At 37.3% G+C, this 25,475-nt stretch overlaps 1 protein-coding gene across 2 annotated transcripts in view; it reads left to right on the forward strand.

Annotated features, from left to right (window-relative positions):
* Positions 1–25,475, forward strand: part of Cpeb4 (cytoplasmic polyadenylation element binding protein 4) — a 61,762-nt gene that overhangs the window by 8,531 nt on the left and 27,756 nt on the right. For both annotated transcript variants that reach the window (XM_050163729.1, XM_050163810.1), the window contains exon 2: positions 13,722–13,803. In XM_050163729.1, the coding sequence (XP_050019686.1) occupies positions 13,722–13,803 (82 nt within the window). The remainder of the gene's footprint in view (positions 1–13,721; positions 13,804–25,475) is intronic.

Below are 25,475 nucleotides of genomic sequence, written 5' to 3' on the forward strand. Positions count from 1 at the left end.
AGGGGTACACTCATCCATTGCTGGTGGGAATGCAAACTTGTGCAACCACTCTGGAAAGCAGTGTGGAGGTTTCTCAGGAAATTTGGGATCAACCTACCCATGGACCCAGCAATACCACTCTTGGGAATATACCCAAGAGAGGCCTTATCACACAACAAAAGTATATGCTCTACTATGTTTATAGCAGCATTGTTTGTAATAGCCAGAACCTGGAAACAACCTAGATGCCCTTCAATTGAAGAATGGATGAAGAAAGTATGGAATATATACATATTAGAGTACTACTCAGCAGTAAAAAACAAGGACTTCTTGAAGTTTGCAGGCAAATGGATGGAAATAGAAAACACCATCCTGAGTGAGGTAAGCCAGACCCAAAAAGAGGAACATGGGATGTTCTCACTCATATTTGGTTTCTAGCCATAAATAAAGGACATTGAACCTAATTGATTAAACTTTAAGGCAAACTAACAGATTCAGCTGTAGATATATCAGAAGTGATATGTAAATGTGACCATTAATAAAATAGAAATTTCCAAATTGGAAATTTGTAAATTCTTATATAAGCTACTTTGTATACCTGTACACATTACTATTTACTATTACTATATACATTCTGACAAAGTGATATGACCAAAGGCAAACTTTAAGCTTTTGCATAGCAGAATTCTGGTACTGCTTCATGTCAAAGAAAACTCATCACTGTACATTGTTCTACCTCAGGTTTATGGGCTGAATTATTAAACTTCAGTCTTGAATTATGCAAATATTTCCCATATTGTACTGTGCTGGGCTTGGACAATTTGAATTTGCAGAGTGTTTTTTGATGTACATTGATCATTTTTATACACCAATTGTATATTGCATTATGTATTTCAAAGCCATGCTTGTATTGATAATGTGAGGTACATTTTAAATAATAATCCTTTCAGGAAGCCTAGAGGGATGCATCCAACTGGTAGGTTCATGATGCTAGCTAGTAAAACATTTGCTGCCAATTTAATGTCCATGAGACCCCAAGAACATTTCTACCCCTAAAACAATCTTAATTATGACAACACAGATCTGGTCTTTGCATATGGCTTTGCTGTTTATTAGACATATAACCCAGGATAGGCATGCTGCTCTCCTGATTCTTCCCCCCTTTTTTTCATTTCTCCAGTCCTTTTGAGAGTAAAACGAGATTATGCCTAGTATTTGTCTTCCAAAAGATTCTGTTATTAAAAGAAAATTTTAATTTGACAAAATTTGCAATAGCAGTTTAGTCAGGGCTGGCAAGTTGGCTCAGCAGGTGAGATCACCTGTGGCCAAGCCTAATGATATGAGTTCAGTTCCTGAAAACCACGTGGCAGAAGGAAATAGCCAACTGCTTTAAGTTGTCCTCTGATCTTCATTTGTGCATGCACATGCAACACACACACACACACACAAATGCCATTTAATTGTGGAAACCATTGTATGACTGGAATGTGATAATTGAACTTAATTTTAAAGAATATTTTCATAAATGAATTATAATTTTAAAAATTAAATTATTTCACAACAATAATAGTGGGACTTGGGCTACATAATGATCTTTATTTTCCTGAACACGAGTAAATACAGTGTCTGGCTGATGATTTCCCCCTTTTTAAATAAGGTTTCTCCCCCATGTATTTTTTTTTTAATTTTTTATTTTGGAAAATTTTTTAAATTGATTAGACAAAATAGTCACCTGGCTTTGGCAGTCTCTGGCTCCTGGACAATCCTCTCTCACACCCCTGAACTCTTCTTTGCCATTTATCTTGAAGCAGTTCTTAGACATGATAGGGTTTCATTGTAAAAGTATACACTTCTCCAAGGTACGGAGTCTTTAAAGGGTATACAAAGAGTCTTCCAAGTGTCTTTTAAAGATCCTGATGGCTCACATTTCTGCTGTCCCTGCTCAGCCTGTTTTCCCTGCTCAGCCTGGTGTTACTCCCACATACACCAATGGCCTCATCTCTTTCTGGGCTATAAAAAAAAAAAAAAAAAAAAAAAAAAAAAAAAGCAGGCAAACAAGCCCAGCTGTGAGAAAATCCACTAGCAGGGTATAATCTTTAATCTTGGCTTTCTTCTAATTCTAGGCTACTGTGGAATTGTGGGTATGATCTCTGGAAAGAATTAAAAAGAACAGGACAGGCTGTTCTTTGGGGATTATATTTCTGTTCATATTTCATTTTTAAAAGGTATTCAGAGGTTGGGGGTCTTTTGGAAGCCTGTGGAGCATACCAAACCTTATTCATCCATCTCTTTCAATATATAAGTGTTTGCTATTTTTGATGGATTGTAGGCTAGAAATATTTGACCATGGCAAAGTAGGGACTTCTCATGAAGAGTACAGTCTGGTAACTTCCTATTTTCTTTTTTTTTTTTTTTTGNTTTCTGTATTCCTGGCTATACTGGAACTCACTCTGTAGACCAGACAGGCCTCCAACTCAAAGAGATCCTCCTGTATCTTCCTTGTGAATGTTAATGAGAGAAGTGTGGTAGCAATCATAGGGCCTGCACAGGTCTAAGATGGGTTTTGGTCTTTCCCGGTAAGCCCTGAAACTGCAAGTGGACAAAAGACCCCATCCCTAGCCCAGAAGTTATCCCCAATTGGTAACTACCAGCAGATGAAAAGTTATTTTCTACAATGGAGTCTCACTATTATATAAATCTCACTTTGGTGTATGCCTGATGCCCAGCAGTAAATGGTCAAAATGAAATTAACTCTACAATGATTTCTAGGATTTTGTCTAACAATGTCTTGTCATGGTATTTTTTTTTAACCTTACAAGTTCGTTATGTGTATCTTATGATTTTCAGTTTGGGGTTTTTATGAGATTTCAGTGTTTGCAAATATGTATGCCACTACATGTGAGTTACTTGGTTTTTTTTTTTTTTTGGTAATTCTTTTCTGTTTGTTTAGTCTTACTTTTTTTTCTGATGTGTGTTTTCTAATAAACAAGAGGGCAAAAGGGGATGGATTTGAATAGGTGAGGAAGACCTAAGAGGGGTTGGGAAAGGTGAAAGCATAATCACAATATATCTTAGGTAAAAATATGTTTTTAATTAAAAATTATAAAAGACATTTTGAACTACTAAGTAAATAGAAGAAAAAAATAAACATGCAAGTAGCATGGTACAAAGTCAATAGTTTAAGTTTGGGGATATATATGTATATACAAATATATTCATGCATTCAAGAGTGATGAAAAAGCTGTAGATTTAAAGGTAAGCAGAGAAAGGTTTATGGGAAAGATAAGGGATAAATATTGTAATTGAAATATATTCTCAAAAACAATAAGTAAAAATTTAAAAATATGTATAATACTGAGCCTAATTAATCACACTTATCCTACAGTCAAGAAACAAAGATGCAAACGGACTGCTGATCTGTCTGAGACTTTAACCTTATAACTTTGATGTGATTAGCTACAGGTATATGTTTCTAGTGATTATAACATAATTATCAGTAATAAATTTATGTCTAGTGCTTAATTTAATTTGTTGCAAAAAACTGTTGTTACAACATATTACCAAGCACTTTAAATCTCTTTAAAAAGACCAAATCATAATGATAGTCTTTTAACTATGCATGGCAGAGTAATAAATCAAGGTATAAATTACCAAGGAGAGATTTATTCTAAAAACGACTACCTCAGATTTTGTTCCATCTCACTATAGTCATCCAAAGAGTTTTAGTAGCTTTTTTCAGAACATTGGTGATCTTACTTGAGTAGTTTTTGTCACTTCACTTAATTCATTATCTAAGCCAAATGTAAAGATTATATTTGTCTACTTATTTTTCATTTTCAGCATAAATTTAGCAACAAAATTTGTTTCCTTCATTAAGACAAATTTTTGTAGAAAATTTCTTATTTAGAGAGATAAGAACCTTAGAAAAATCATTTTAATTGCTTAATATAATAAATATCTAAATTTATAAATATGTTGCTTACTTAACAGTTTCTAAGGCTAAGCTATAGCTAATAGTTAATTAATATCTGTTCTGCCAGTGAATTCATTTAATAATAACATTAAAAACTAAAACACCAAAGAGTTCTATAATACAGTGGCTCTTAAAAAATGATGTTTCAATTTGCATTGTGCACAGGATTTGATAGGATACCTTTTATTTCATTTCATGTTACATGAAGATGATAAACATTTTCTTTCTTGACAGCAATACAAAATAATACATTTTGAGTCTTAAACAGGACAGAATGGCTTGGAAATTATTGATCCTTACACTGCAGTGCTCACACCGTAGAGTTGTCTCTAGTCCTTGAGGTTAGTAGTAACAAATGCTCATAAACATGGGCCAAACTTGTCCAGAAATGTGCACTGCCTATGACTGGTTTATAACTGTGTAGATTAGCCATAACACATATTCACAAAGGATCAGCTAGTGTGCTGTGCTGTGCATTACATGACACCAGGATGTGCATGGGTAGCGGTGTCCACTCAGTTTCTTTTAATTCTGAAACTTCTTTAGTTTGGTAGGTTGAAATATAATCAGTACTCATTAAATTGTGGAATATATGTTTGAAAATTCACCTATTCATTAACATTTACTTATAAGCACTAAGCCACTACTTAAAGTGATTTTTAGGAGACCAAGCACAGAAAGAAAAATGTAACATGTTTTTCTGACGAATGTACAAGATGAAGATGAAGCATATCACCTTCAGTCCTATTTTCTACTTGAGAGTTGAGGCATGTATTATGCCTAGATACTGTACAGAGATAAAGACGGGGTGGCCTTGTTAGGTGAGACTGAGCACTGACTGCTTTTTGTCATCATTGTCAAGGGTCACAAAAAGAAGAGTTAAGAGCTGCAAAACAAGTCTCAACTCAGGCATAAAGAGTGTATTTTGGGTTTGCAGTCCCTCTGCTGACTGGGCCCTGAGCTGACCAGGCAGACATGGAGAAGAGGGATTCTGACAGCTATTTAGGGTCTGCATTTGTCTATGACCTGACTCAGTCTCTTCAGGGTATCAATTTAGTTTTGTTTACTTTTCTTAAACCAATAACCTCTTGTGTTAAATAGCTTGTTAGCTAGGAGAACATCTGTGGTATTTTTGGATCCAGAAGTTTGGGTTTATTATGATAACCTGTATGAAACTGGCCATAGTGAAGCCCAGAATGGCTGGATTATTCAGATAGGCCAATAACCCATTCATAAAATGTAGCTTTCACTCTTTTTGTCCATACACCACAGAGGGAAGGCACCCACGGATGTTCACTGAATGTGCCTTCTAGCTGTCAGCCTTTATGCCATACTGTCACATACCATGTCTCATTTACTTCTCAACAGTTTTTTTTCTTGTGTGTGTGTAAATATGAGTGTGCAGGTGCAGTTTCCCTTGTGTACACATGCAGAGGTCAGAGGAGGACAAAGGGTATCTTCAAGACAGGATACCTCACTGTACAGGAAGCCTCACCATTTTGTCCAGGCTTCCTGGCCATCTGACTCCTGGTATCTGACTGTCTTCACCTCACAGTGCTGAAGTTACAAGCACATGAAGTTGTGCCCAGATTTTTTATTTTATTTATTTTTTACGTATCCTAGGGTTTATTCATTTTATTGAAAATAGGGTCTTTTCTCATATAACATATACTGATATAGTTTTCCCTCCCTTTACTCCTCCCAATTCCTCACTACCTCTCCTCCCTTTTGAATCCACTCCCTTTCTGTCTTTTAATAGAAAAGAATAGGCTTCTAAGAGATAGCAACTGACAAAATAAAATGTAATAAGACAAAGCGAAAAACCATCACACCAAGTCAACCCAACAGAAGGAAAAAGAGTCCCAAGAGCAGTTTGCCTAGCTTTTTATGTAGGTGCTTTGGACTTGGGTTCCCATGCTTGCAGAGCAAGTGTTCTCACCCCAGAGCCATTTTCTTGGCCTCTCATCACAATTTTACAGAGATAAGTTTCTTTTTGTGTATATGAAATCAAGATTCAGCGATGTTGCAGTGCCAAGATGACTTATCCAGTTAATAGAGATTTGGAATCAAATCTTAAATGGATTTTAACTATTTCTTTCCTCCAAGCAAGGTTAGAATGGCTAAATAGCCAAGAAGGAAATCTATTGAACTAATGGAGTCTAAATTGCCAGTTTGGTTTTTTTAATTCAAATAAGTGGCAACAAGTTTTATTTTTTTGAAAAATAAAACACTTTAAAGATTTTATAATACTCAAAATGCATAAGTACATGTGACATTTAGTGAAGGGGAAGTAAAAGGCAATTTCCTCAAAGGCTTTCTGAAGAGATCTTCTGATTTATCAGTTCATGTGGAAACCAAATGGAGCTATGAGCTGATCCGAGTGATTCAGCTGTAGTTTAGAACCCTGTTAGAAATAGTAGCCTAAGTAAGAACTCTTTACCGTCATTGGAGGTGTTATGATGAGAAAGTACTGACTCAGAAGAGAAATGGCAAAGAATAAATATGAGGTGCTGTTAAGTATATTTCCTTGCCCCTTCTTCACATTCACATAATTACCTCTTTGATGTCACCCTGACACTTGCCTGCATCCAGGCCATGTAGACACAACCAAAAATTTATACCTTGCGCATGTCAGTAATGAGCATTCTATGTTATAACACAACTTACTTAAATAGATTTTTTTTTAAACTTCACCTCTGAATCTACTTACAGTATGATTTTAAGCTTTATTATCCTAAAATGGGATAACAGCAGTTAGTGGCTTCTCATGGTACTTGTAAGAAGCTTATGCAGATGAATTTATGTGAGAAATGCAACTCAGAGCCAGGAGAGACCCACAGCCTCTTGCTTTACTGGTGGAGGTAGATTTACAGCATGCTGTACCTGTGCTGCAGGAAGCGTGCAGTCCTATCCAGGGAGATAATCAGCAGCCTGTCTGTCTGGTGAAACATGGGAGTGCTGAGGGACTTAAAGCAAAGAAGCTTACTCTGTGTTGGAGTATAAGGCCTTTTGGAAGCAGGGTCCTGAAAGTTAACTGTACAGTTGCCTCTTTGTGATTTGTGGACATAAATAGCATTTCATCCAAGAAGAATATTTATATTTTGGAAAATCTTGGATTAAAACTCCCATAGTTAGCTTTGATTAAATGTGAGCTCTCCCAGAACCTTCAAGCTTCCTATTTGTTTTGGCAACTGACACACTGGCATTGACTTTCCTTTTGAACCAAAATATTTTCCTTTCCCTTCTTCACCAGGGAAAATTTAAGCCAGAAAGAGAAACTTCCACAGCTTGATATGGATTAAGAGCAGACTGAAAGTGATCACAAAAAGGGAATGAAGAAAGTAGGGAGCTGAATTTTGCCTTGGGCTCTTAAATGATCTGGTTGTATTCAATTAATTCCATTTTTTTTTTTTTGTATCACACAAGTCTGATAGCACCAAACACAGTGACATGGGTTTACAAAAAGAGCCAATAAAAAGTGGTACTAGAGCCGGGCGGTGGTGGCACACGCCTTTAATCCCAGCACTTGGGAGGCAGAGGCAGGAGGATCTCTGTGAGTTCAAGACCAGCCTGGTCTACAAGAGCTAGTGCCAGGACAGGCTCCAAAAAAACCCACAGAGAAACCCTACCCTGTCTCGGAAAAAAAAAAAAAGTACTAGTAGTGGTTAACTGGATATATTTTAATGAGAAAATTCAGTCTGAAGACAGAATCTCTGAACACAAAACATCTAGTACAGACTGTATAACATGATGCTTTCTGTTGTTCTTACCTAGTGAATGGATATCCCCTTAAATAAGAGTGAAACACGAGAAAATTTTGCCTTGAGGGTCTCTAGCCTTAGGGAATTGGTAGAGATAATAATTTCCCTTTATAAATGATTTTTAAGAAAATGTAGGTACTGATATTTTATAACAAGATTCAAGTATAAATCTGAGACTATGCTCTTAGACTTTTTATACAGATAAAATAATGTTGGCCAGGATATGCTATACAGCTCGAGGAATCTAACTAAAAGAAATTTAAGAATCTTAATTAAAAAGAAATGAGCATGTGCTTCACCTGTCTTTTTAAGTAGAGATAACTTATAGGGCATTTGACCGACAGTTTTGAGAGGGGGCACATTATTAGTAAATATCTGAAGGCAGGTATGATATGCCTCAAATAACAGATTTTAGATGCCAGAGATATTAGTGACAGTTTAAGTGCCAGGATAATAAGATACAAACCACACCATCCAAATAGCTGAAGAAACTAACATGTTGATTGGAATTATTTACCTTAGTAGTTTTTATGTATAGTCTCTGGCCTCATATGGAGACTTGCCAGAAATGTGAATTCTTAGGCTCTTCCTGGACATCCTGAATCTGGGGTGGCTCAGTAAACTGTTCTTAAACAAGACCTCCCCGTGTGATTCTGAGGCATCTTCAAGTATAATAAAACATAAGCAGCTGGGTATAGTGGTACACACCTGTAATCCCAGCACTTAGGAAGCAGAGAAAGGTGGATCTCTATGAGTTTGAAGCCAGCCTGATCTACATAGAGAGCTCTAGGCTAGCCAGGCTACACAGTGAGACCTTGTCTCAAAAAATAAACAACAGCAACAATATTTTGGCTTAGATCAATCTGAATGTTAAAAAAATGTGGCTTGTAATTCTAGCTACATGATAGGCTGATACAGGAGGATGGTGAGTTCAAGATTCTTGGAACCAACCAATTACTTACATGCAACTTAATGTTAAGTGTAACAAGATCTAGTGGTACTGTGCCTGAAATCCTAGCACTTGAAAAGCTGAGGCAGGAGGATCAAGAGTTGGAGGCCATGGTGAGGCAAGACCACTCAGTAGGCAAGGGCACTTCTGCCAAACCTGATCACCTGAGTTGGAGAGAACCAGCTCCTGCATGTTGTCTCTGATCTCAACAGGCATATCAGAGCACACAGTCACCCTACCCCAACATGCACACAAAGGAAAAGAAGGAAAGCGTAATCTTAACAAAAGAGAGCTAGAGGTCAGTCCGAGCTACACAGGGAGAGCCTGTCTTTAAAAAAAAACACATCCAACAAAAGCTATACAATTATAAAATAGTCAGAATGTCGCAATAAAGATGCTTGTGGAGCCTTGAAAATGATAGGTGTGGTTTTTTTTTTTAATTTATGGGTAGTTATTAAGTTCACGGGTTTTCAAGCTAAAGGCCTGGGTTCAAATTTTGTTACAGTACATACCTGACAAGAATAAAGTCATTCTGTTACTGTAAGCTTTTTTTTTTTTCCATCTGTGAAAGGGGATAATTGATTATACTGATTATACAAGGCTTTTGTGAGGGATGAGTGAGGGTATGCATTTAATGTTTGAAATTAGCTGCAGGCATTATTACTATTAGGACCAGCCTGCTCCTTGGGTTTACGGTTGATAGCCTGCCAATGTGTATATATTATGGGTGTAATGTGTGTGTCTTACCTAAGTGTCATCCCAGTGGGGGAGATAGGACGAAGGCTTTGTTTTCTCATGTGTTTTTCAGATTTCTGTTTCTATCCTTTCACCCTTACGCATTTCTTTTCATTCTTTGTTGAGTGATCTTTAAGTGCTTACTGTTTTCCAGTCATTTGCCATGTGCCTATGCCCTCAAAGTCCTTTCAACGTCGTTCCCCTCCCCCACTTTGTGCATACAGTTTTAGAGATCCTGTGGTGATTACCTTGTCTAAGGTAGTCTCCCCAACTTTGGAATGAGGCTTGAATCACAGCTGTGTTGCTGAAGTCAGCAGGAACCTGCCTATGCAGTAAATTGTATCGTTTTCCTTAGTCTTAGTTTTTTAAATTATTAAATGGGAATAACACATTCTAACTTAAGAAGTCTGAGGCTTATAATTAAAACAGTGCTAATAAAGTACACAGACTAATGGTGGGTACTTATTTTGGTGCTCAGTACAGAGATGATCAACTTTTCTCCCAAGGGAGACTGGCAAAAGTGGTTTGAATTAAATATGGTTGTTGGTTGAGGGGAGAGTGTTGTTTAACTTTTGCAAGATATTTAATCTTCTCCCTAACAAATTGTATAGGCAAATAAAAAGAAAACTTGTTATTTTGCTTTATGTTTGTATAATGGGCTATTAACCCTGTAGAGAAGACTGGGACTATGTAGTTCTGTGGTAAAATGATTTTTACCACATGGAAGGCCTTGAGTTCAATCTCCAGCACTAAGAAAGGAAAAGGGTTCAATTTCTTACTATCAGTGGTCTCTGCCTTTTTGTAGGCTAAAAAGTGAACTTTAATTAGTGATTTTAATCCACATCTTTGATTTTTGACATAGTTGTCAAATTGATAAAATATACATCCCCGAAGAGCCCAGACAGTTAGGATATTGTAAACCGAAAGAAGAAAATTGGCTGTGAATATAGCTCCTTCCCAGAACGCTTGCCTAGACATGGAAAGCCCTGGATTTCATCGCCAGCTCTGCAAATGCAAACAAATGAAAAGCATTTTGTGCTAGAAGAGACTGTGGGCATCTAATGAAATTCCTTCCTTTTCTGGACCAGGAAAGCATTCTGGAGGACAGCAGTACCCTGAGAGTTGAGGCTTTTTAGTGTCTATATTCAAGTGCACTGTCTTAGGCTGATATTCAGGTTTTGGTCATTGGCTCAAAAACTATCAAGAAGAACTGTCACTTGACAAATATTCCATTTTACAGTTGCTTTCTGGGAAATGGATCCTAGAAGCAAATCAGCCGTTATATGTGGTCCATTTTGTAGTCAGAAGATTGAAAAAAAGGAAAAAACTTGGAAATCAAGTCCTTAATAAACTTAACTCTTTGATCGTTGAATAGGAAAACTGACATTGTTTATTCTGTTCTTGTGTGCTGGCCTTGCTATTGAATCTCTACCCTTCTACCTATTTCCCATTGGTACAAGACAAGATCGTTAAAAAATTAAATGTTAAAAATAGAAAAGATCACTAAAGTAGAAAATTAAGAAGGATAAACTTTGAGTCTCTATTGATAAGAAGCTAACTTGATAAAATATATGACTTTTGAACCCTGTGAATTACCAGAGCATTGCGGAAACAAATGTTATATGAATATAGTTTATAGTAAGTCTAAGTGCTAGTATGTTTGGGTTGTGGGCAAGAATACCTATTTCAGTGCGGTTGAAAAGCAAATGGTGCTTATGCTACTGAGCCCTCAGACTTTGCATTTCATTATCAGCGATCTCTTGAGGCTCCCTTTTTTTCCAAAAGCATATAGAACCTGGGAATCTGTCTCAACACACTGCACCTGAGTGTCAGTGCCAATTGATCCAAGTTTATATTTTGGCATTTATTTATTAACCTGTAATTAAATCACAATAAATTAAAAGAAAAAATATGGGTAAAAAAGGATTGAGATGATTTTAATCCAAAAATTACTGAAATTTACATTTTTCATTTAGGTTTCTAGTTTGCTATACTTTTTCAGGTAAAGTTAGTGGTTATTAAATTTAGTAGCAGTCTGTGGTATACTTGGGACCCAGATAATAACCATGGAGTCATTTACTAAGCTCTGGTGTCCCATTAGCAAACAGAAGTTTTTTTGACTTACTAAAAGTAACTTTTACAAAAGAAGCCACAGAGAACCACTGTATATTTTGCTTCTCTTTTCTCTTCATTTTGTGATTGGCAAAATGCAAATTCTGGAAATTCACAAGGCTTCAGTTCCATGAAAAAGAATAACCGAGGAAGTTGTTCTATCCCTATTGTTTATTTTGGCAAATGAAAATGAATAGCTATAATGGGAAATGGGAAATATCTAAACAAACCTTCAGACAAGGAAGCAGAGAAGAAATATTTCACATGCTTAAAACTCACTCAGAAGCATTCACCCACATGTTGGTTTAGCAGTTGTTTTGAGCACCTCCACCCTGTAGATGTGCTTGACAAATAACAATGCAGAAGGGTGGGTAGTACTCCTTAACCCAGTTCTTAATTCCCTAACAGCATGGACACAAAGAAAATATTTTTTAAAAAAAATCACCACTGAGTTTCTGCCATCTCAGGTCCTTCTGGGCAGTCCTTTGGGGGCAAAGTGGTAGGACTTTGTTGTCTCACCATTACCCATTTGAAGTCAATGCCGTACTGAGGGCATTTAATGTAAAATAGGTCCTGCCCTTGGGACATTGTTAGAGGACATAGCAGGTGAATGCTTTGTACTAGCTATGGCTTTGGTAGATGACCCAGGGACAGGCATAGTTCATAGTCTACTGAAAAAAAAATTCAGCTACTATGGATTGAGATAGCGTGACTTGGTGTTGACATCCAAACCTTGAGTTATACCTCAGATCCACTGCACTTCTAAAAGAAATTGCAGTAAGGGTTTTGATGTTATGTTGCACTTGAAGCCTTAAAAATAGACCAGTCTTCCCTTTTACACATTCTTTGCCTTAGAAAGTCTAATTCTGGCTGTATGTCCTACTTCTCTGGGGACCCAATTGAAAAAAGAAAGCTGAAGAGGGAAAAATCAGGAGAAAAGGTGGGGAAATAATCAGTTCTGGACTGAGTGGTCCTTTAGAGCAGAATCAAATGGTAAAACACCCTACCAAACCCATAACCCCATTCTCACCCCTGAATCTCTCATCCCAGAGGCAGACCTATAATACTCTCTCCTCTAACGTGGAATTAGACTCAGATGTAATTGCAACTGGACTCCTAAATCTGCAGAGTGTCAGAAAACCATGGTTCAGTGAACCTGCTGAGTGTCTAGATGTGGACAAGATAAGGAGGAGTGTCCCTATTTTAGGAAGCATAGTGCAAAGTGATACAGAAAAAAGCACAGAGAAATGTCAGGTTGATCAGAAAATAATCTTGAGTGGACGATATCTCCCATTAACCTAGAAGTTAGATATTAAAATAAAGTGAGATCTCAGCAAGTAAAAATAAAAGTAAAAGCATGGTAGAGCAGTCTAAGGTGTTTAAGAGATGTTTGTTTGTTGTCTGTTTTAAACAAGCTGAAACTCTGGGTTAAAAAGTAATTAGGAGTTATGTGGATTCTTAGCATTCTTAAGGGCCTGAGTTTATTACCGAGAACAAAAACTTGACAGAAACTGAGTGAAAAGTCATTTAACTGCAGAGAAGGCTACAGAACCCTGCTTGTTAGGTTCCTGTGGAGTCCTCTGGAATGCTGTGTGTTTTTTGAGATAAGGTCTCTCACTGAATATGAGGCTCATTGACTCAACTGGCTCAATCTGAGACGGATTCAGTTGGCTGGAATTGACCATCAGGGCTCTGCCAAACTGATAGAGAGTTGTTGTAACAGTGTGGAAAGGTTTACCCTACTAGTTGTCTTAAGTCTTAGAGATTAGCTTTCTTTTACATTCATGACTGTTCTTAATGTGAAGGCTGTTTTAATGGTTTGTGCTTTATTAATTAACGTACTTTATTAAGTGATGTCTTTGTTGAATTCTTGTCAGAAATAAAAGTGATGTGTGAATCCCCTCTGTATGTTATGAAAATGTTTTATTACTATTGGTTAATGAATAAAGCTGTTTTGGCCAGTGGCTTAAAAGCAGTCTCCAATGAGGTTTATGTACTTTTGTGGGTCTTGATGTTTTGGGAGTGCTAGAGTAAATGCACTTTTTGTCTTGTGTCCTAACAAATGCAATTTATTTTCCCCTTGTGTAGGTAAATCCTGTGAGGAGGGAGGTTATTAGGAACTGAGCCTTATACATGCTAGGGCTCTGCTACTATGTTATCTCCAAACCTTAAAATATTTCTTTAAAAATGGTCTGTGATTTTGTGTTTACAGGATCGCCCCAGGACATTTGACATGCACTCTTTGGAGAGCTCACTCATTGACATAATGAGAGCCGAAAATGATTCCATTAAAGGTAAGTTGAAAAATGGAGCTATTCTATTTTAGTAAATAGTTAATAATTTATTATCTACTTATTCTGGTGAGCAATGTCACTATTATAAAGTCATTGTGTCTAGTAAATCGTATCAATTCTACATATAAACTCCTTTTTGCTATAAAGTCAAATTATTTGATGGGCATCTGCAGCAGAACCCATCATGGTACCAACTAAGAGCACTAAACAAGTTCTCATTGCTAAGTGGGCAGTTAACTCAAAGATCATATACTGCACCGTGTCTCAGACAAAAGCCTTTTAAAGAGCCCTGAGGTTCTTAAATGTGACAGTAGCTGTATACTATGTTGTTGGCATGTTGGCAGTTTTTGGCCTAGTTTTACAATTTAAAAAATGCTTCATAGTTTTGATGAAAATGTTTTATAGTTAATTTTTTCTATATATGGTGATTTTTTAAAAATCCTATTCCTGCTTGGCTTCTGGTCTCAAGTCTGTCACTGACTAGATAGATGTGTCACCGTCTTGGACAAGGCACCCACTTTCACCAGGTCTCCTTTTTTCTTCATCTCGATAATATGAGACTCACAGTCACTTGGAGCCTTAAAAGTTAAATACAGATGCATGGACCCACCCTATACATGGACTATGGATTTGTCATGTTATTTTTAATGTTTCAGAGAATTGTCAGAATAGGTGTTTTCAGGATTCCTTGCGAAAACTACTACACAAAAGGAACCCTTTTTCCCTATAAGAACCTCAGTTTACTAGGAACCAGGTTTCTTTGTTTTAAAGAAATTTAGAATGTTTAGTATATTAAGTAAACCTACCCAAATTTTAATACAATTGCTCATTTATTTATTTATTTGGTATTTATGAGGCCGCCTTGTATTGGACTTAGAGCTTTGCACAGCAGTCCTAGTGGCAAGGTAGCCTGCTGCAGTGCTGACTAACCTAGCCCAGTCTTCCCAGAGGTTAGCTTGTCCTACCACTGACACAGTAAGGCCTTTAAGAATAAACTCTCATTTTCTTCACAACTATTAGGGCTTATTTTTTTCCTTTATTCTTGAAATATGATCATATTTACCCCTCCCCACTTTCCCTCCGAGCTGTTTCCATATCCCCCATGAGGAATCTTTGGGTGTCGTAGAGCTTTGTGAAATTATGTGTGGAATCGTGTGTATCCATCTAATGAGGTCTCTTGAAAATAAGGATATTTGAAATTGTTTTGGAATATTTTGAAGTTCCTTACTGAATACCTCAAGGGATTCTGGGCATGAGTTTCATATATGAAGAGATAGGATCTTTCCGTCTTTTTCAGAGTTTTCTATTTTTAAATATGACTATAATTCAGCTTTTTCCACATTTCCTTTTCTTGTCATTAAAATGAAGAGAGGCTAAGGCCACTTTGAGCACCAGAAAATTGTACTTTCTCACAGTCGCTCAAAGAGAACCTATGTCCTATAAGAGATAACCAGTTTGGGGACATGGAGTAAAGGGACATGAGGGTTTCTCTCTATGACCTTTTGTAACTTACTTGTGAGTCTACAATTATTCCATAAGCTAATTACAGGAAAAGTTTGTAAAGGACATTTTTTTTAATTGTTTACTAATTCTTACAGCAGGTTTTTTTTTTTTTTTGAGACCCTCTCTTGTACTTGATCAGTGGTTCTCAACCCTTTCACAGGGATTACCCAAGATCATCAGAAAACACAGAATTTACATTACAGTTCATAACAGTAGCAAAATTACAGCTATGAAGTATGGGGGACTGTATTAAAGGGTTGCAACATTAGGAAGATTGAGAACCACCGCACTAGATGCTGGGAAATGTGGGGAGAACAGCAATAGATACAGTTTGTTATGTTCTATTTCTAGGAAGCAAGCCTCTGACTAGTACTTAAATATAAAGAGTTTCACACACATGGTATAATTAATTAACTGAAGGATTTATCAGTTTTAGCCAAGATATTTAAGGTTAATTTTTCCTTTTTGATTGATAAGGTATTATTGCTTAAACTCCACTTTTATTTCGTATTCCATATAAAATTTATTCTCACTGATATTTACTTATATCTCTTCAGCTGGTTCTGTATGGGAAATCAAAAGTGACAGAAAAAAGTTATGTGTAGATGGTCTAATCTGGAAGCATAAGGAGTTTATGGAATCATGATTTGTAAGAGGCAGCATAGCAGAATGAACTGTCCTCACAGCTGTGCTGATATCTGTGAGGTTTAAATGACAGCATGTGTCTGTCAAAGTCAACATATTGCCAGCTCTAGAAGACACTCAAAAATTGATGTGGCTCTTACTGGAATCTGCTAAGTGTTTCATCATGTTCATGACGTGAAGAGGCCTGCTTCACTTTGTTTCAGTAGTAAATAAGCTTCACATTTTTTTTTCTTCAAAAAAGCAAGGAGGAATCTATAGATGAAGGCATGCCCTAAAATGCCAGTTTATAATTCTGCTTGGCTCTTAAAAAGCCCTGAACATTGTGTCAATGTAGTCTTCACCAGTAGAACAGCAGCTCTGTCCAGGGCAATACTTCATCTCCTGTGAGCGCTTCTCTGAACTGAAGAGTGTCACTCTGCTGTGCTTGATTTGAATAGTGAGTCTGTCTTCAGATGTTGTTTAAAAGTGATCATTACCTTTTAACACCTTGAAAACAATTTACTGTCTTCTAAATCAGGTACTAAGTCCTCTGGCTAACCCATGTGTAAGTCATCCGCCTAGTGCTCCTTCCTCAGAAACAAGAGAGCAGAAAATCACCTTTCGTTCTGTGAGAGCATCATACCTCTTAGAAAATGTAAAATTTAACTTGAGATTAGTGCTAAGATTTAATCATACAAAGACAAATTTTTTATTTGGGCTAATTTTGAAATAAAGTAATTTCATAGAATATGAATAACCTCATTTATTTTATCTCTTATCTGTGGTTCCCCTTAGATGTGTCTGTGTTTAAATCATAAAGCCTAAAATTAATTTTGGAATGACAGCATGAGTCATTGTTGTAGCATATATTAGTTTAAATGAGAAAAAAATATAAAGGAGAATTTGCATTTTCCATTTGGGAAAATATTTTCTTTATACAGGGCCTTAAATTTTTTATTTTTGCTATCAACAATACTTGGTATATCTAGGGGCCTTCAAAGATAGGTTTTGAATTTTCTTATGAATGTGTTGATTCTAGCTGATTTCTTTGAACTTTTAACAGATGTTCAAGAGGAGGACATAACCTTCATTTGATCACGAATATCAGAGCTTTTGTAATTCAAAATAATTTTTTAAATACTGTTTTAAAAGAATTTTTAAGTTGCTGTCATTTGCTCCCTGGCAGGGGCTCAGCTGTCTGGGGGAGAAAAAGGGACCTCCCTGTTCTTTATCTTTGTGTCATCGCTGAGGTCAGCTGGCAAGTCCTTATGTTATTTTTATCCTGGAAACTGTGTATTGCCTTCTCCAGAACCAGTGCCAGTGACAATCCACAGAAGCTTGTCCCCAGAGACCAATTTTGTTTTCTTTCCTCCACACCCAGACTCATATGCCAAGAGCCTGAGTCTTTGAGTTTTGATCTCCCCACGTGGCACCTTGAGCATGACTGTAATGCTATCAGATAATCAGAACCGAGCCGTGCTCACCTATTTATACGTTCTGGTGATTGTTTGGGGAATACTAATGTTCACTTTTTTTTCTTGCACATGACATTAGCAATTATTATTTAGAAACGGAGCAGCAGATTGAAGCCAAACCTTAGCACAGCTGTTTTCAGCCTTCTGGACACATGAAGTAGTCATGAAATGTGTTCTCATATGTGTATAGTAGGAAAGACCTGACAGTCAGGGAACTCCCCCCACCCCAGTGTGTGCAAGGAATTAAGGAAAGTAAGAATAAAGTAGGAAGTAGTTTATGGAATGGAGTCAGATGTGTTGGCTAAAGACAAAATTAGTACTTAAAATGTGTAGAACAATTCCATTTCATGTTAGTGGTTGAATATTTTAAATCTGATATATAAAATCAATTTAATATCCAGTATGCTTCATTTCACTAGAAAGTCAAAGTGACAGCAAGATTACTGCAGGAGCAAATGCAGTCCATACGTCATTGCAACACTGCAAGTGTTCTTGAGATAGTAACTAAACTATGAGTCAGTATCATATTTTACCTCTGAATGTAATGAAAATGGAGTCCTTTGCATTGATTTAGAGTAAACCTCACTTTCAATTTTTGGAAGGAATGGGACTTGACATACTTACCACCAATGATTCCTGTGTGTCAGGCATGAAATGCTAAATCTACATGTAAGCAATAATAATTGTTTGTAGTGCCTGTTTACATATCCCTTCATGCCTAAGGAGCCTGTTAGATATACATGTGATGGGCTCATAGTATACTGTTAAATGTGTTTCTGCCTCACTTGCTTCATACATTCATCTCATAAGGATTTATTTTAAGAACTGTGGATTTAATATAGGAGTCTTCTACATTTTAATTCCCGATTGCTTTTGGTGTTGTGACCTTCTATTTTAAACATTTTTGATGTTTTCTCCTTCTTTATATATAAAATTTCAGGGTCTCTCCCCTACTGGTTTCATCACTGCACTTTTTTTTTGAAAAAACAAAAAGCTTAAATGTGTGGGCAAGGGATGATTCCATCTGTGCCTCTTTGTTGCTGAGGAAAAGAATTTATAATGATCTCCTTAGAAGACAATCATGAAATTCAGTTGAAATTTAGTGCACAAAACTTGCTTCATTAATTTCATAAGATTTTTTTATGTCTTTATGAAAGAGTGATGGTTAGTATAATTATGTAAATTCTTTATCTTTGTTATTGGGAGAAAATAAATTTAGTGCTACCTTTGGGAAAAGGTTAAATAATAACTGGAAAACTTATATACAGTTGCCTCAATATTCTTATTATTCAAATTGTAATCACTTAGTTCTCTATTTTAGAGAACAGATGGTATATACTGGTATGTCGAAGCCTCAGACTTAATTTCATATAGGTACTGACTCTGCAGCCTTAGAGAACTGTAGACTACCTGAGAGCAGTTGAACGAGGACTACAATTGGTCATTTATTTGTGTGATGTGTTATAAACCTGAAATAGTTTGGCCATAAACAAAAAATTCAAATATTCAAGGAGTTCCCATAAAACAGGGTGTGGCTTTAACATTATAGTTCTTAATTTCCAGTTAGAAATGGGGGGGGGGCTTGGGGGGCATAGTATTTGCCCCTTTTCTATTTAAATATGTTGGTCTCTGTCTATATGAAGACAGAGTGAAGATAGCACCCTAACTTCTACCCACTATTTAAAGGGTTAGATACTTTCTTTAAGGAGCATATAATAGACAAGATACAAACTGCTTGAAGAACCAAAAAAACAGTACAAAACACAACTAATTTATCTTGGATTCATAAACAAATTTCTCCTCCCAATTAAATTACTATTTATGTTATCTAGTGTCTTCTGGGAAATTGGGGGAATCGTAAATATTACATGTTTTTAGAATTCAGACTCAGCCAAGCAGCTTCCCTGCTTATGGGACTCAACCTTCCTGAGAACACTGCTTTCTTCTTGTCCTCTTTGGACGATACCAAATAACTTAAAGCAGCTGAGCAGGGGAGTGGTTGAGGTTCCAAAGTAGAAAATTGCCTTACTTCTAAAAGTCTCTTGAGTAATGGAGTGAGAGACATAGTAAGGAGTATAATTTCAACTAGACTACAATTAACTGTGTGTGTGGCTGTTTTGAAATGAAGGGTGTTTCCTCTCCTGCACTCTCCCTTTCCTTGCTGGGGACGTGGAACATCCTGAATAGCCTTCTCTTCGACTGGTGGTGCCTAAGGACAGGGCCTCAGCTGTGTGTGGGGGCAGCATCACCATGAGGAAGAGGAGGTGGGTGGGTTTCTTTGGATCACTGCTGGGGAAGGGCCTGCTGCACTGTTTTCAGGGTTACTTCTGATCAGGATTTACTGAATACCTCAAGCCCTGTGTCAGCAGAGGTAGCCTTTGAACATGCTGGTATAACCTTTCATTCAGATTTAGGGGTTGCTAATATTGTTTCTGCCTTTAAAAAAAGAAGAAAAAACCTAGGGGAGGAGAGAATCGATAATTGCCTAGGAGAGAGGAAAATGTGATGTTGAACGTTGATTTTTCTAGTAGAATTGAATTGGTGTCATCGCCGCTGTACCTCTGAACTGAACCACAGTTGCACAGAGCACACATTCTGTTCACCCCTCATCCACTCATGTTCTGCTTGCATACATGGGATGAAAGCAGTGTTCTTCTCTCCTCTGTCCCATACATCTGTGGTAGAAGATGTACCATACATCTATGATAGACTACTTGGCACTTATTTCTATTCTGAAAATCTCATAAGCAGATGTCATAGAGCAAGAATTTATCTTATGTCATCCATGATGTGAGGTCATAATTGCTTGAGCATTCCCCTTATTTTTATTCTTGAACATTGAGCCCAGAGAATCCTAATTTGAAAATTGAGTGGTCACAATCATCTTAAAACATTGGTGCAACTCTGATTTTACATGGGTGGCAGGTGAGGGTAGAGGACTGGGGGTGCGGGGGAGTCATATTAAACCTTTTATGTTATTAAAAGGTTAACAATCCTGAGCATTTTCAAAAAGATTCATTTACCTTATAACATTGTTCTTTTCAGTTTCACTAAGGCTCCTATATCCTATGGCTGTTGTGACTTAATTTTGTTTGACATACAGAGGGGCAGTGAAGGGGGAAGGATTGCTAAAGGCATAAACACAAATTTGGTAAACACTTTTGAGATAAGTACTAGTAAGGTAACATATTGGCAGATAATTTCCTTTACAGTTTTACACTATTACCTTAAGTAGTAGGTGCAGCTCATATAAGCATGGATTTACCAGATGACTGTCAAAAATAGTAATAGTCTCCATTTACAAGTGAAAGCTGAGTGACATTTTGAAGTTTTCCGGCATTGTCAGCAGTTTATGAGTGATAAATATTAGAGACTCCCACTATGTAAAAGAAAGAAGCTCAGAATCACAGAGCTCCACGCTGCTGTCACCTCCTATTCACATTAATGTGTATGTTGTACATCTTTTGATAGCATCACTTATTTTTCTATTTTTTTCTTCTCAAAAGTTTCTATGGAACTTTTATATGGAGGTATTCTTGCTAGCTCATTTCCTGACAGCTTCTAAAATAATCATGTATGCAAATACCTATTTAATAAGTGCTTTGTTGTCTCTAACGGTCCTCAGACCTTGATCATGTTGTGTAGCCCTGGCCTATGTTATTGGGGGGCCTTTGGCAAAGGGAACCAGTTGCCTGGTTCATACCTGTCATAAAGACATCCTGATTCCTTTTGCGGTTAACTTAGCTGCAGCAAGAAAAGAACAATCTAGTGTGGGAAGAAATGACTTCCCGAATTCAAATCTGAACCCTTGTAAAAAGCCAATAGTGGTCACATGCCCACTTGTTAACCCCCATACTGCAGGGTGTGGAGAAAGAGATTGCTTGGCTTTGTTGGCCTTCAGTTTAGCTTCAGGTTCAGAAAGAGACTGGTCTTAGAAGAATAAGGCAGGAGAATGAACAGGACCCCTGATGTCCTTGTCTGCCTCTGTGCATTCACACTACATTAACACACGCACACAATGCACTCATACACATGCATGAAATTTTAAAAAAATTTCTGATCTTCATGGAATATTTAACTGAATATCATGTGCAGTTAATTATCAGTTATTTGTGTCTTTTTTATTTCATGGTGCCCACGAACTCAGTACTAAAACTTAGAAAGAAAGCAACCAACAACAAAAACCAATGAATTTATTGCTGTTTAGCAGCACAATTTGAATAAACTTAACTAGTTTTAAGCTAGTTACTACTTTGAAAAAGTAAAATACATTGAGATGGCAACGCTGCCCCTTGAGCTTCTTTTTTTCTAAGTGGCTGGTTCTGGATTCAGTCCACAGTGGTATACCCAATTCTAAAAACTGGACTTTGTTTTATTCTGAGTTATACTCGGTAAGCAGCCCATTAAGAACATTAGTCAGACTCTGAAGAGAGCTTAGAGGGGTATATGCCAGTTGCTATCCATCAGAAAAGAGGTCAGCCAATTAGAAGACCCCTTATTTAGTGCCTGAGAAACTAGCAATGCAGTGCAAATCTTTGTTCTAAAGAACAGTCATGACTAATAGTAGTTTAACTTGAAACAAGTCTTATAGTGTCTACTGGCTGTAGAATTCCAAATAATAAATATCTGGCATGATTGAGTAAATAGAGGTGTTTAAGCCAACTGAACCCACCCCAATGATCAGATATTAAGAAATAATAGGAAACATGTTTTGAGATTGTGTTCAGATCTGGCTCTCTGGTTACAAGTTGGTGGCTTTCAACTTGACCTAACAATATTTAAATTGCCATCAGCAGTTGTACACACTAACTTAGAAGATTTGACAGTGTTTAGTATTGAGTAGCTTGCAGGAAGAATATAATCAGAAACCAGTTGGGGTTAAATCAGTTATATGAAGGTTTTCCCTTAAGCGGTTGTTTAAATGTGATCTCATGGAAGGTTTCTGTTCGGCACTTATGTACCATGGTTCTCTTTAGCCATGGGGTTATTTGATGGAGTCTGTGAATTCATTAATGACCAAGTATACTAGTTCAATGATAAATATGTCACTTTCTGTATAGTTACTTTTCTATTGTTGTGATAAAACACCAAGATCAAAGCAACTTGTAGAACAGTAGATCTCAACCTGTGGATCATGACCATCAAAAAGCACATATTTCTGATATTCTTATACTCTGGGGCGCTGCTCAGTAGCAATTACAGTTAGGAAGTAGCAACAAAAATAATTTTATGGTTGGGGATCACCACAACATGAGGAACTGTATTAAAGGCTTGCTGCATTAGGCATGTTGAGAACCACTGAGCTGGAAGGAAGGGTTAATTTGGGCTTTTGCTTCCAGAGGGTTAGAGTCCATGATGGTAGCAGGAACAGCTAAGAGCTTACATCTCAAACTATAAGCAGGAAGCATACTGGGAATGGCACAAGGCTATTAAACTTTGAAGCCCATTTCCAGTGACTGACACACCTCCTCTAACCTCAGCCTCCCTACACAGCTCTCCCAACTGGAGACCAAACATTGAAATGTCTGAGCCTATGGTGGACATTCTCATTCAAACCACCACACTTGCATATGCATTGCTGCTTTCCAGAAGCATGTGAATGCTGATATAATACAATTAAATTACATTTAAAGATGTTGCTGAGTTCTTACTGTTACTAAGGTGTTAGTTGTTTTGTTTGTATTTTCTGGGTCTTTGTTATCATGTAGCGAAGCCACTATGAAATAGGATATGATATAGTTCTAGAGAACTTCTTTAATTGTTCTGCTTTATGCTTCTGCTGTTAGGATGTTCCTTGGTATGCAAAAGAACATAGTACTATAAAGAAATAATAACTACAGGAAGAAGTAAGGAGAATGAAAATGCATAGGTCACACTTACTTTAAATTGTCATCTCCAGAAAATAGTATTTTGGAGCTTCATTTCTATTTTTTTTTTTTATTTTGGTTTTTCGAGACAGGGTTTCTCTGTGGCTTTGGAGCCTGTCCTGGAACTAGCTCTGTAGACCAGGCTGGTCTCGAACTCACAGATATCCACCTGCCTCTGCCTCCCGAGTGTTGGGATTAAAGGCATGCGCCACCATCGCCCGGCTTTGGAGCTTCATTTCTATATTTGAAGCTGTATTTGTCATTTGAGAAAGGACTAGGAGAATAGGGACACTCTGGCATGATGTGACATAGCCATATGGCTCGGAGGTACCCTTCACTGAGCTCCTGCCTCTATTCTAGCTCCCCAAAGATTGCACATGTTCATATTCTGTAAGGTACCCTTTCACTGTATGTTTCTTCTTGGAAGTAAGCTAGATTCTCCATGGACAGCAGTATTGACATGCACATCCAAGCGGAAGGGCACTACCGGCACTTCTTTTTCATTCTCTGCTCTTTGGAGAATTGACTCCAACCTAAATCCTCACAGAAACTTTTTCTTTGAATTTTGTGATCTCTATTTTATAATCAAAAACAGGTAAAGCCCAGATAGGTAAAACAACTTTTGTAAAGTTACTCTGCTTCCCAGTAAGGGAGAGATGGTCAACATAGGAAACCTGGAAGCCTCTTGCCTCGAATTCAGTGGCTCAGGCATCTGTTTTGTGGCCACCAAGAAAGAAACAAAAATGTAAGAAGATAGAAGCAGTTATGGCTTTGCATGCTTCCATGGGGTAGACATTAATATTTCCTAGCTTCAGTTTAGGCATTCAATTTAAAATTTGTATTTTAGCATGCTTCATGATGAATTTCTATTGAAGGAGTGTGGTCCTCACTCTGTCTGACTTTCTGTTACAGAGTGGAGACTGGTGTTCTGTCTATCCTCTGACCCATGACTCTGATTCCTCAGGCTGTTCTGGAGCTTATATAAGCAGCCTGTTAACACCCCAGGTGACTCACTCAGGCCTATGAGTTTCCCTTCCCACCCACTTGTTTGTCTGTTTTTAACTTTTCTACCCATTAGATTGCCCCCTCCCCTCCATTTTAACCAACTATGGCTGATTTAATTTGGACAAAAAAAAAAAGCCTTTTTTTTAACTTAAATTTTTGTCATTAATCACTGGTATCATAACATCCTCTTAAGGCAAGTTATCCTGTTGCTAGTCTTCTCATTGCAGCAGCCAGAGCAAAAGGCTTCTGGCGAGGGTAAAAATAGCTTTCCTGCTTGCTGGTTTGTTGTTAGCTTTCCTGGCAGTCGGAAATCTTTTGAATTCCTTAATTAGGTCAGCTTCTTGGTAGCTCTCTACAGACATTCCCTTCTGCCTGGAATTCTTAGTTGCTTTTAGACCTTGCAAGTTTACAGCTGCCTTCAATTACAGTCAGGTAGTCTTTCATTCTGTAGAAATGTGTTCCTTTGACTTTTACAATCTGTTTTCCACTGTCCTATTAGAATTTAAAGTTTAAATTTGAGTTTTTGGTACAAAAAGAAGGTGCCCCTTGTTTTTATTAACACTGGAAACTTAAGGTAAGTTTTGAAGTTTCCCTTTTTCCTAAAATCCTTCTGCTACTGTGCTAGTTATAACAAAAGTCAGGCGCTTGAGTTTTGTCTTCTCTCTTTTCTCAGAAAAGAATTACTTCCTGTTTTTAGCCAAGGATACTAGCAAATTTCCTTTTCTCTGAAGCCAAAAGATTCCCTAGATCACTACTGCCTTCACCAGAATTCCAGTGTAGTTCTTGTTAGCCGGCAGAAACTGCCCTGCTCCCTTTCTCTCACAGGTGGAAAATGGCTGCTTACCTTTGGCTGTTGTTGGAAAGGGGAAAGGAATTGCTGTTAATCGCTGAACCACTACACCATAGGGGCAGAGGGGTCTTATCATTCTACAGAGGTTATTTTAGGACCCATAATGCCTATAAATGGAAATAAGGATGTCTGTGTCCCTAATATTCAGCAATATGAAGCAAATTTCAATGCAAAACTATGATTTTACCCTTTTTCCTGTATCCTTCAAGGCAGAGAGACATTACCACTTGCTGGCTTTATTTCTTTCATTCATCCAGCAGCTGATTATTGAGTATTTTTCTGTGCTCAGGCTCTGGAATACAAGACTCAAAGTCTGTTTTCCAAGAGTTTTGCTATCATACAGGAAGT

This window comes from Alexandromys fortis, unplaced genomic scaffold, assembly GCF_014885135.2.
Source record: "Alexandromys fortis isolate MF-2015 unplaced genomic scaffold, M_Fortis_MF-2015_v1.1 scaffold_29, whole genome shotgun sequence".
NCBI lineage: Eukaryota > Metazoa > Chordata > Mammalia > Rodentia > Cricetidae > Alexandromys > Alexandromys fortis.